Raw genomic sequence first — 13,266 nt, 5'->3', positions numbered from 1 at the left:
ATATGAGACTTTGTATGAAAAAAAAAAAAAAAAAAAAAATCATAATTTTCCACTAACTTGTGACAAAAAATAAAAAATTCTAGGAACTTGCCATGCCCCTCACGGAATACCTTGGGGTGTCTTCTTTCCAAAATGGGGTCACTTGTGGGGTAGTTATACTGCCCTGGCATTTTCCAGGGGCCCTAATGTCTGGTAAGTAGGTAAATGACCTGTGAAATCCGAAAGGTGCTCTTTGGAATGTGGGCCCCTTTGCCCACCTAGGCTGCAAAAAAGTGTCACACATCTGGTATCTCCGTACTCAGGAGAAGGTGGGGAATGTGTTTTGGGGTGTCTTTTTACATATACCCATGCTGGGTGAGAGAAATATCTTGGCAAAAGACAACTTTTCCCATTTTTTTTATACAAAGTTGGCATTTGACCAAGATATTTATCTCACCCAGCATGGGTATATGTAAAATGACACCCCAAAACATATTCCCCAACTTCTGCTGAATACGGAGATACCACATGTGTGACACTTTTTTGCAGCCTAGGTGGGCAAAGGTGCCCAAATTCCTTTTAGGAGGGCATTTTTAGACATTTGGATACCAGACTTCTTCTCACGCTTTGGGGCCCCTAAAATGCCAGGGCAGTATAAATACCCCACATGTGACCCCATTTTGGAAAGAAGACACCCCAAGGTATTCAATGAGGGGCATGGCGAGTTCATTGAAAAAAAAAAAATTTGGCACAAGTTAGCGGAAATTGATTTTTTTGATTTTGTTCTCACAAAGTCTCCCTTTCCGCTAACTTGGGACAAAAATTTCAATCTTTCATGGACTCAATATGCCCCTCAGCGAATACCTTGGGGTGTCTTCTTTCCAAAATGGTGTTATTTGTGGGGTGTTTGTACTGCCCTGGCATTTGAGGGTCTCCGCAATCATTACATGTATGCCCAGCATTAGGAGTTTCTGCTATTCTCCTTATATTGAGCATACGGGTAATGAGATTTTTTTTTTCCGTTCAGCCTCTGGGCTGAAAGAAAAAAATGAACGGCACAGATTTCTTCATTCGCATCGATCAATGTGGATGAAAAAATCTCTGCCAAAAAAAGAAAAAGGAGGGGAAAGGCGTCTGCCAGGACATAGGAGCTCCGCCCAACATCCATACCCACTTCAGCTCGTATGCCCTGGCAAACCAGATTTCTCCATTCACATCAATCGATGTGGATGAATAAATCATTGCCGGGATTTTTTTTTTTATATATACAAAGTGTTTGCCAAAGTATATGAACACCGCCACCTCCTCAGCTCATATGCCTCGGCAAACGTATCTTTTACTGCAGAGGAGAAATCTCGTCTTGCAGCGCCGCATACACCGACTTGCGTGTAATCTGACAGCAGCGCAATGCTTCTGTCCGAATGCACATCAGTGCTGCAGCTAGTCGATCGGTTGGTCCACCTGAAAGGTAAAAAAAACAAAACAAAAAAGAAAAAACCAGGCCGCAAAGCAATAACTTTATTAACTGTTGAACAGAACATAGAAACTTTTTTTAAACTTTTTTAACTGAACATTTAACTTTTTTACTTACCGGTATTTTTTTTTTTGTTTAGTTTTTTTTACCTTTTATAGAACAAACCTCTCCTTCCCCATGGGACAATGTGCAAAGCGCAAATCGCCCAAAGATGCGGCAAAGTACATTATGCACTTTATCCCAGGTGAAAGGAGAGGTTTGCAGCAGCTGTGAGTGAATGGGCCCTAATAGCCCTGTGTGCCTGTCCTGGTGAGATGTGATCCCTATGCTAAGTGTACCTGTGTGTGGTACTTCCGGAAACACTCTCCATAGCATAGGGCAGGGTGGTCAGCACAGTCAGGACAGAAATAGCGGGTGTCACGCCTTATTCCACTCCTGCTACAGACACGACATCTTTTTCGGGGTGACGGTTGGGTTGAGGTACCAGGAACGACACTGGGGAAATGTCGCTCGTGTAGACGGCTAACTACACTGGTGGATGGGGCCACGGAACCTCCTGGGTAAAGGAGGTTCTCGATGATCTCTTCCTGGAATTTGAGGAAGGATCCTGTTCTCCCAGCCTTACTGTAGAGAACAAAACTATTGTAGAGCGCCAATTGAATTAAATATACAGACACCTTCTTATACCAGCGTCTGGTTCTGCGGGAAACTAAATACGGAGACAACATCTGGTCATTGAAGTCCACCCCTCCATGAGCGCATTATAGTCGTGGACACAGAGGGGCTTTTCAATGACACGGGTTGCTCGCTCAATTTGGATTGTCGTGTCTGCGTGAATGGAGGAGAGCATGTAAACGTCACGCTTGTCTCTCCATTTCACCGCGAGCAGTTCTTCGTTACACAAGGCAGCCCTCTGCCCCCTTGCAAGACGGGTGGTTACAAGCCGTTGGGGGAAGCCCACGCGACTAGTTCGCATGGTGCCACAGGCGCAAATCCGTTCTAGAAACAAATGCCTAAAGAGGGCCACACTTGTGTAGAAATTGTCCACATAAAGATGGTACCCCTTGCCGAATAAGGGTGACACCAAGTCCCAGACTGTCTTCCCACTGCTCCCCAGGTAGTCAGGGCAACCGACCGGCTCCAGGGTCTGATCTTTTCCCTCATAGATCCGAAATTTGTGGGTATAGCCTGTGGCCCTTTCACAGAGCTTATACAATTTGACCCCATACCGGGCACGCTTGCTTGGGATGTATTGTTTGAAGCCAAGGCGCCCGGTAAAATGTATTAGGGACTCGTCTACGCAGATGTTTTGCTCAGGGGTATACAAATCTGCAAATTTCAGGTTGAAATGGTCTATGAGGGGCCGAATTTTGTGGAGCCGGTCAAAAGCAGGGTGGCCTCTGGGACGGGAGGTGGTATTGTCGCTAAAATGCAGAAAACGTAGGATGGTCTCAAATCGTGTCCTGGACATAGCAGCAGAGAACATGGGCATGTGATGAATTGGGTGCGTTGACCAATATGACCGCAATTCATGCTTTTTTGTCAGGCCCATGTTGAGGAGAAGGCCCAAAAAAATTTTAAGCTCGGAAACTTGGACTGGTTTCCACCGGAAAGGCTGGGCATAATAGCTTCCCGGGTTAGCGGTTATAAATTGTGTGGCATACTGGTTGGTCTCTGCCACGACTAAGTCCAAGAGCTCCGCAGTCAAGAACAGCTCAAAAAATCCCAGGGCCGAACCGATTTGAGCCGTCTCAACCCGAACTCCAGACTGGGCGGTGAAAGGGGGAACTACTGGTGCGGCTGAAGTTGGTGACTGCCAATCAGGATTTGCCAGCACCTCAGGGACTCTAGGGGCTCTACGGGCCCGTCTTTGCGGTGGCTGCGACGGGGTAACTATTGCACGTGCCACCGTACCAGCTTCAACTGCCCTTCTGGTGCTCGCTACTTCACCAGGTTGTACGGCAGTGCTGGTACTAGGTCCAGGAAGGGCTGCGCTGCTGGTGTATGCCTCACCACGTGATCCGGCAGCGACAGCCCCACTCTGCTGCTCTTGAAGCGGATCCTGCGTAACCTGTGGTCTAGCGACATGGGGCCGGGTACGCCTGGTGCTGCCAGGGACCTCCACCTCCTCGTCCGAACTTTGGGTCAGAGAGCCACTGCTTTCCACAGGTTCATATTCTGACCCGCTAGATTCGTCAGATGAGGGTTCCCACTCCTCATCCGACTGGGTCAGAATCCTGTAGGCCTCTTCAGAAGAATACCCCCTGTTTGACATTTTGGACTACTAAATTTAGGGGTATTCCCTGAGACTACCCAAGAAAAAAAGCAAACCTGTCTTACAAAGGGGAGGCTAGCGAAGTACCGGAGGCTGCTGCGGTTGATAAAAAATATCAAAACTGATTTTTTTATCGCCGCAGTGCGTGTAAAATGAATGTGCAGTGATCAAAAAATAATAATTTTTTGTCACTGCGGTGGGGCGGGCGTGGGTGAACGCACGTGTGGGCGACCGATCAGGCCTGATCGGGCAAACACTGCGTTTTGGGTGGAGGGCGAGCTAAGGTGACACTAATACTATTATAGATCTGACCGTGATCAGTTTTGATCACTTACAGATACTATAAAAGTACAAATGCTGATTAGCGATACGCTAAACAGCGAATAAAAGTGACTGCGGTGCGGTGGGGTGGGCGCTAACTGACGCTAACTACCTAACCAAGGGGCCTAAACTATCCCTAAAACCTAACAGCCAATACCAGTGAAAAAAAAAAAGTGACAGTTTACACTGATCACTTTTTTTCCTTTCACTAGTGATTGACAGGGGCGATCAAAGGGGTGATCAAAGGGTTAATTGGGGTGCAGGTGGGTGATCTGGGGCTAAGGTGTAGTGTTGGTGTACTCACAGTTCAGTCTGCTCCTGTGCTGGATCCAACCGACGAAAAGGACCAGCACAGGAGCAGACAAGCCATATAACAGATCATATTTACTAATATGATCTGTTATATGACTTTGGATTGGATTTTTTGAAAATCGCCAGCCTGCCAGCCAATGATCGTTGCTGGCAGGCTGGTGACGAACTTGTTCTTTGAATTTTGCCGGCCCGCGATGCGCATGCGCGGGCCGGCTTGGAGCGAAATCTCGCGTCTCGCGAGATGACGCGTATATGCGTGACTCTGCGCAGCGCTGCCACCTCCGGAACGCAATCCTGCGTTAGGCGGTCCGGAGGTGGTTAATTGCTCTATGTTACGTTTTTTGTGAGGCAAGGTAACCAAAAAATTTATGTTTCAGCACTGTTTTCATTTTTAACAACATTCATCTGATAGGTTAGGTCATGTGCTATTTTTATAGAGCAGGTTGTTACAGACGCAATAATATCAAATATTTTTGATCATTCATTATTACACTTTATGGGGCAAGGAGACCAAAAATTGGTTGTTTTGGCAAAGTTTTTATTTATTTATACAGCGATTACCTGAGGGATTAGGTCATGTGACTTTTTTTATAGAGCAGATCGTTACGGATGTGGCAATACCTAATATGTCTACTTTTTCTAATTTATTTAAGTTTTACACAATAATAGCATTTTTGAAACCGAAATAATGATATTTTAGTGTATCCATAGTCTGAGAGCCATAGCTTTTTTATTTTTTGACCGATGTTTTCTTAGGTAGGGTCTCATTTGTTGCGGGATGAGGTGACGGTCTGATTGGTACTATTTTGGGGGGCATGCGCCTTTTTGAGCACTTGCTTTTGCAATTTTTGTGATGTAGTGTGACAAAAATTGCTTTTATATATATATATATATATATATATATATATATATATATATATATATTTTTTTTTTACGGTGTTCATCTGAGGGGTTAGGTCATGTGATATTTTTTATAGAGCTGGTTGTTACAGACAGGGCGATACCTAAGATCAGGCATGGCCAACTTACGGCTCTCCAGCTGTTGTAAAACTACAACTCCCAGCATGCCCTGCTGTAGGCTGATAGCTGTAGACTGTCCGGGCATGATGGGAGTTGTAGTTTTGCAACATCTGGAGAGCCTCAGGTTGGCCATCCCTGCCTAAGATGTATATTTTTTTAATGTATTTTACTTTAACACAATAATAACAGTTTTCAAGCCAAAAAATTATGTTTTATTGTCTCCATGTTCTGAGAGCTATAGTTTTTATATTTTTTTTTGGGTGATTGCCTCAGGTAGGGGCTTATTTTTTGCGGAATGAGGTGACTTTTATTGATACCATTTTGTGGGACATACGCCTTTTTGATCGCTTGGTGTTGCACTTTTTGTGATGTAAGGTGACAAAAATAGCTTCTTTTTTTTTACACAGTCTTTATTTTTTTGTGGTGTTTATCGGACAGGGTGGATCATGTGATATATTTATAGAGCCGGTCATTACGGATGCGGCGATACCTAATATGTGTGGGGGGGTTCTGTTTTTATTATAAAATAAGAGGAAAGGGGCGTTTTTGTTTCTTTTTTTACTTTATTAATTTTATTACTTTATTAATTTTATTAAAAATACTATTTTAACTTTTTTTTCTTTACTTTACTTATGATGTTCACTTTTGGGGATCTGATCCCCTCTGCAATGCATTACAATACATCTGTATTGTATTGTATTGCCTGTTAGTGTATGACACAGAGTCATACACTAACAGGTTGCCTAGGAGACCCAGCCTGAGGCTGCATCTCCTCGGCACCCGTAGAAGGCAGGTCCCGATGCCGTGCAAGGCATTGGGCAGCCTCTGCACGGCATCGGGCTGCCTTGTCACGCATCGGGTCACCGCCACAGCAGCACGGGGACTCAATGCGCTCACTCACCCGACACAAACCCCTTCTATGTCGCGGTCAGCACAGACCGCGGCATATAAGGGGTTGAATCCGCCGGCATAGGCTTTTACAGCGATGCCGGCAGATACAGCAGGGGCCCGGCTACCAGGGAATGCCAGGCCCCTGCAGTGATCGCGCACACACCGCTCCGATGTCCGCGCGATCACCATGACGTACTATTACGTCAAATTGCGGGAACGCAGTGGTTCCCATGACGTAGTAGTACGTCATGTGTCAGGAAGCAGGGAAAGTGGGGCAGGGAAAGCGGGTGTGGTTATCTTGACTTGAATCGAGGAGGCCGCTGCCCCTTGACTTCAAACTCTGCTGTTACACAGCGCGTGTAGGGGATTAAAGTTTGTTTTTCAAGATTTTGGTGCATCTGGCCAGAGGAAGAAAAGGATCTTTAGAAACATACTGCTGGCTACTTTAAGGTAATACTAGTGGTTTGGGAGGCGTTTTTTAGGTGACAGGTTCCCTTTAAGAGTTTATTTATGACAAAATATTTTCTCAGTATTTTCATCTTTTCTGGAGAAGCCCTTTAAGGACTTGCTTCTCTTTAAATTCTCGCTGGAAAGACACTACACCAGCAATAATTATAGGCATACACATCTAATACTTGTGGAGGATCCACTTCTGGTTTTGTCTCACAAATCCTGATGGAAATCGCAGACCAAACACAGACTGTGTGAATAAGGCCTTACAATGAGATCTGCTTTAAGAAGATATTGATGTAACACAGCCTAAGGGTCGATTCACACATCCGCAAAATGTGTCCGCATCCGTTCCGCAATTTTGCGTAACAGGTACGGACCCATTCATTTTCAATAGGGCCGGAATGTGCTGTCCGCATCCGTGGATCCGCACTTCAGCTCTGCAAAAAAATAGAACATGTCCTATTCTTGTCCGCAATTGTGGACAAGAAAAGGCATTTTCTACGATTGTGCCAGTGATGTGCAGTCCGCAAAATGCGGAACACACATTGCCGGTGTCCGTGTTTTGCAAATCCGCAAAACACATACGGATGTGTGAAGTGAGTCAGCCTAAGTTCACAATGACTTTGAATGCTAAGGAATAGCAGTACAAAAACATCCAAAAGGTAAATACACTGGAAAGGAATCCAAATGAGCCAAAAACAAAATCTATTTCCAAATGTACTCTTTATAGCGTTCAATAAATAGAAAACACTGGGACACTACAGTGATTAAAGGGCAAGTCACAGAGGCTTCCATGATAAGTTTGTGTGATTTTACAATGCTACTATGTATAAAGGTAAAAGGCAGGCTTGTTTTTGCTAGTATGCAATAGTTAGAACATAAATGCAGCCTCTTATGTGTTACTCATCAGGGCTGCACTAAAGTACCTGACTCATACCTTCAATAACCAGGAGAGATCTCATTTCCAGCTCACGTGTACGCTCCAAAGGAAGCCCACGAGGGAGGAAATTTATGAAAACATCCCCCTGCTGAGAAAGACCCTGTCGCGTTTAGTGCATGCTTTTATTCATGCTCCATTTTAGCCACTTGTTGGTATCCTCATGTATCTTTAGGTGCAGTGATGAGAGGTGTGTTACACAGTATTTTCATCAGCTCATCACAGTCGTCTGCTTAATCTTGCATTAACTAGCCCTACATCAAAGGTTCGCTGTATCATCTGACTCTCCTTCAGTGAATTATTTCAGGAAATCCTTCATTTGAAAGAGTTTGTCTTAGTGTTTTCAGCCTAAGTAACATCTAAATGCTGCTGACATCCAGCCACTTTCCATGGTTTGTTTTAATTTCAATCCAATTGTTTTGGATTCAAGCATACATTAAAAAAAAAATCAGATAACATGAGCAACAAAATAAATAAATAAATAATAATGCTGTTTTAGGAACATGCCTAAAAAAAAAAAAAACCCCAAAAAAACACACACCACAGAAATTGTATCCCTTGCTGCTGCAGTTTTCCTCATTTACCCAGACCTCTCTCTACAAAGGCGGCACCAAAGTGAACAAAGGCGTCACACGCATGTGCGGCTGCCTTCCATTTATCTCTATGGGATATCCGAAAATAGAGGCAGAAGCAACAGAGGCTGCACTTGTGCAGTGCGCTCACCATTCATTGCTATGAGACTTCCGAAAACAGAAGTTAATGGAGAGTGCAATGTGCTCTCCTTCACGTTTGGTGCCCCAATCTAGACATAGGTGTGGGTCCCAGAGGTGGGACCTGCACCTATTTGACATTGGTGGTATATCTTAGTGAAAGGTGGTACGTGATACAACCCCTTTAAAATGTCAATAAAAACTGTTGGGAAAAATAAATAGAAGTGTTTGTAAAAAATATGGCCATGTTTTTTACATAAGGAACCATAATGTAGATTTCATAGATTGTGACTTTTATATTATGCTTTTCTGCTGCATCACTACAACCTCACGTGAATGTATCCTATGAACATATTTAATAGCAAACCTTATTCGATAGTCTAAACAGCTGGCAACGTCAACAATTTTGAAAAAGGTTCTGAGTCTGAACTTATTTAGGGTTTGAGTCTAGGGTCTGAATTATAACTGCGCGTATGTGTGCATGGTATGGCAGGATTATGTAGGCCTTGTATTGTATTATTATTTGTATATCCTATCGTAAAAAAAAAAAAAAAAGGTAGCTGACTTAAAGTGGTTCTCCGGGAATTTACCTAAATTCTCTTTCAGCTAACCTGTGGAAGAAATAACACTTCAGCAGTACTCACCCTTGCCTTCATGCCGCCAATTACACAATCTCAGCTGCAATTACGAGAATGCCCTAGTCCCTGGGGGCTCTTCCGCTGAGGACCTGTGTCCTCCTGCTCGGTTAGGGCAGTCACGTGATGACAGCTGAGATCATGGAATCAGTGGTACAATGGCAGGGCAAGTACTGTTAAAACTCTCTTCCTTCCATAAGTTAACTGAAAGACAGAATTTACGTAAAGCCCTGGAGCATCCCTTTAATGTATGCTCCAATTACTACATGTTTTGCACTCCGTCATGAAGTTTAAATCTGCTTCCCAGAGTCAGAAAAGCCTTCTAGCATTACAAGGTTGTTCATTGTCCGTGCTGTGTCTCTTGGAAGCACATTTCAATTTCAGGTGCCAGCCCCAAGCATGTAATAACTGGACAAATGCAGTCTCAGTGCCTAAAGCAGTAATGAGCTAAAAATGTGTTCCTGTCTATAAAGAGGTGAAATCAGGCGTCCTCAAAATTTCCTTTCTGGGCTCTAAACAGCCAGAACACTAAACTCCATGTCAAAATGAAAATTTAAGTTTGTCCTTAACCCAGTATAAAATTAAAATAAGGGCCTGAATTTTTATGGAAGGGAAGGAAACCTAGGTTAGCATATAAGACACTTACTCGGAAAAAAACTAGGGGTGGTCTGGGCCTACCCGATATTAAACAATACAGGGAGTGCAGAATTATTAGGCAAGTTGTATTTTTGAGGATTAATTTTATTATTGAACAACAACCATGTTCTCAATGAACCCAAAAAACTCATTAATATCAAAGCTGAATATTTTTGGAAGTAGTTTTTAGTTTGTTTTTAGTTTTAGCTATTTTAGGGGGATATCTGTGTGTGCAGGTGACTATTACTGTGCATAATTATTAGGCAACTTAACAAAAAACAAATATATACCCATTTCAATTATTTATTTTTACCAGTGAAACCAATATAACATCTCAACATTCACAAATATACATTTCTGACATTCAAAAACAAAACAAAAACAAATCAGTGACCAATATAGCCACCTTTCTTTGCAAGGACACTCAAAAGCCTGCCATCCATGGATTCTGTCAGTGTTTTGATCTGTTCACCATCAACATTGCGTGCAGCAGCAACCACAGCCTCCCAGACACTGTTCAGAGAAGTGTACTGTTTTCTCTCCTTGTAAATCTCACATTTGATGATGGACCACAGGTTCTCAATGGGGTTCAGATCAGGTGAACAAGGAGGCCATGTCATTAGATTTTCTTCTTTTATACCCTTTCTTGTCAGCCACGCTGTGGAGTACTTGGACGCGTGTGATGGAGCATTGTCCTGCATGAAAATCATTTTTTTCTTGAAGGATGCAGACTTCTTCCTGTACCACTGCTTGAAGAAGGTGTCTTCCAGAAACTGGCAGTAGGACTGGGAGTTGTGCTTGACTCCATCCTCAACCCGAAAAGGCCCCACAAGCTCATCTTTGATGATACCAGCCCAAACCAGTACTCCACCTCCACCTTGCTGGCGTCTGAGTCGGACTGGAGCTCTCTGCCCTTTACCAATCCAGCCACGGGCCCATCCTTCTGGCCCATCAAGACTCACTCTCATTTCATCAGTCCATAAAACCTTAGAAAAGAAAAATCAGTCTTGAGATATTTCTTGGCCCAGTCTTGACGTTTCAGCTTGTGTGTCTTGTTCAGTAGTGGTCGTCTTTCAGCCTTTCTTACCTTGGCCATGTCTCTGAGTATTGCACACCTTGTGCTTTTGGGCACTCCAGTGATGTTGCAGCTCTGAAATATGGCCAAACTGGTGGCAAGTGGCATCTTGGCAGCTGCACGCTTGACTTTTCTCAGTTCATGGGCAGTTATTTTGCGCCTTGGTTTTTCCACACGCTTCTTGCGACCCTGTTGACTATTTTGAATGAAACGCTTGATTGTTCGATGATCACGCTTCAGAAGCTTTGCAATTTTAAGAGTGCTGCATCCCTCTGCAAGATATCTCACTATTTTTGACTTTTCTGAGCCTGTCAAGTCCTTCTTTTGACCCATTTTGCCAAAGGAAAGGAAGTTGCCTAATAATTATGCACACCTAATATAGGGTGTTGATGTCATTAGACCACACCCCTTCTCATTACAGAGATGCACATCACCTAATATGCTTAATTGGTAGTAGGCTTTCGAGCCTATACAGCTTGGAGTAAGACAACATGCATAAAGAGGATGATGTGGTCAAAATACTCATTTGCCTAATAATTCTGCACGCAGTGTACTATATAGCACTTCACCTGCAAAGATGGTTGGAAATAATAAGTAATACCTCGCCAGATACAGACCCAAGACAAAAATCAGATTTGGCTGTTTTAGGTCCGACTTACTTAAAAATATTATGGCTTCCAGACAGTAAAGAAGTTCGGAAACTTTCACTATCACTAGTACAGGGCACAATCCGTGTATGGAAATCACTACAACAAACGCACACATTATGGGAGGGCACATCACCACTACTATCGGCAAGTTTAATTCCATATGTAGTGAATAAAGACGAAACTATCTTGAGGTCCTTATGGTCCCAACTAAAAGATATAACTGTAGCTGATTGTCTTGTTGATAATACAATCCCAGATATTACTTCCCTACAGACGTCAATCCAATCATCAGAAATTAACTTTTTGCACATTGAACATTTTAAGAACATATGCACACTATTTCTATCTCACAATCCAGCTGCTAGGCCCTTGACATGGTTTGAACAGTTAATTCTCCTTCAAAAAAGTAAAAAGCAAAGACTGTCTACGATATACTCACACTTGTCCTTTTCCAAATCAGTAGAACATCCACAGTTTCTGCAGGCGTGGGAGAAGGAATTGGGCATTAGTCTATCAGGGGACGGTGGCAAGTTTATATTAAAATATTCACATGGCTTTTCAACTTGTGTGAAGATTCAAGAAAACCACTACAAACTTCTATCCAGATGGTACAAAACTCCTGAACTGCTATTTAAGATGGGCCTGTCGTCCTCTGATAGATGTTGGAGATGTCAGGCACAAACTGGGACCCTGAGTCATATTTGGTGGTCGTGCTCGGTGGTGGGCTCCTTCTGGACATAAATTCAAAAACACATAAATGCACTTATGTCGTCGATGACTAAATTGACGGCTGAGTTGGTATTGCTAGCTCTTCCCACACCACAATTTAGGCCATCAAGAAACTCATTAATAACCCACCTAGTGGCAGCAGCTAAGGGTCTTATTCCGCTGCTTTGGCTACAACCACAACCACCATCAATACAGCAGTGGTTCCAAAAAGTGCATCAGATATGTCGGATGGAGGAGCTGACCAGCTGGCAAATGAACAAACATGAGACCTATAGAAAAATTTGGGATCCATGGTTGAAATACACTGATATGCTACATATTTGATTGTCCTGTAAAAACCTATCTAACTGATTTCAATGCAAATGTATATCCCATTTTCTGCAAACTAGTGGTGCAAGACCTTATTATTATTATTATTTATTATTATTTATTATATGTTACTTATCTCCACCTTTGGGGGTCACTTCGCCTCTAATTGTTGTCCATAGAGGTATACCGCAATTGTAACTGGCTTATTGTAATGGTCATAGATTATAACTTAATGTAGGAACAGACAAGGTAAAAGTTTGTATGTTTTTGTACCTTGTTTTTATTTTATTTGATTATTTGTTTTAAACCAACAAGTAATGCAATGGACATGTCAAAATGTTAAAATTTTCTTACAGGACTTGCATATCTAATATATGACATATGAAAGGCTAATATGTTGTTTTTGTCTGAAATCAATAATAAAAACATATTTGATAAAAATAAAATTAAAATAAAGGGCAAAAAATGTAAAATGATATAGTGAACACAGCCATTACAGATATTATCATTACAACACGTAACGTGAAATAATAGAGTAACAAGCTTACCCACAATACCAAAAGCGGACACAGCTCGAGATAATCCTGATGATCCTTTCTGTCCTATTTTTGTACGGTTTCCAAGGTCAAGGCGACCAAGAAGCTCTCGTACTTCTTGTTGGGTATATACATGCTGAATAAGAAAATTGTTTGAAAAAGTTAAATATTCTTAAAATAATGTGATGGGATGAAACACAATATTACATTTAACAGACATGCTCAAGTGTTCATCATAGCCGATCTGCCTCCTCCAGGTTTCTAATTTATAAGTTATTAGGTAAATGCCATAAGATGAAGCAAAAAGTGAAGACAAAACTTATG

At 42.5% G+C, this 13,266-nt stretch overlaps 1 protein-coding gene across 2 annotated transcripts in view; it reads right to left on the bottom strand.

Annotated features, from left to right (window-relative positions):
* FIG4 (FIG4 phosphoinositide 5-phosphatase) overlaps positions 1-13,266 on the bottom strand; it is a 534,658-nt gene that overhangs the window by 381,430 nt on the left and 139,962 nt on the right. For both annotated transcript variants that reach the window (XM_040428862.1, XM_040428863.1), the window contains exon 4: positions 12,955-13,078. In XM_040428862.1, the coding sequence (XP_040284796.1) occupies positions 12,955-13,078 (124 nt within the window). The remainder of the gene's footprint in view (positions 1-12,954; positions 13,079-13,266) is intronic.

Source organism: Bufo bufo, chromosome 4, assembly GCF_905171765.1.
Source record: "Bufo bufo chromosome 4, aBufBuf1.1, whole genome shotgun sequence".
NCBI lineage: Eukaryota > Metazoa > Chordata > Amphibia > Anura > Bufonidae > Bufo > Bufo bufo.
This window is presented reverse-complemented; position numbering and strand designations above follow the sequence as displayed.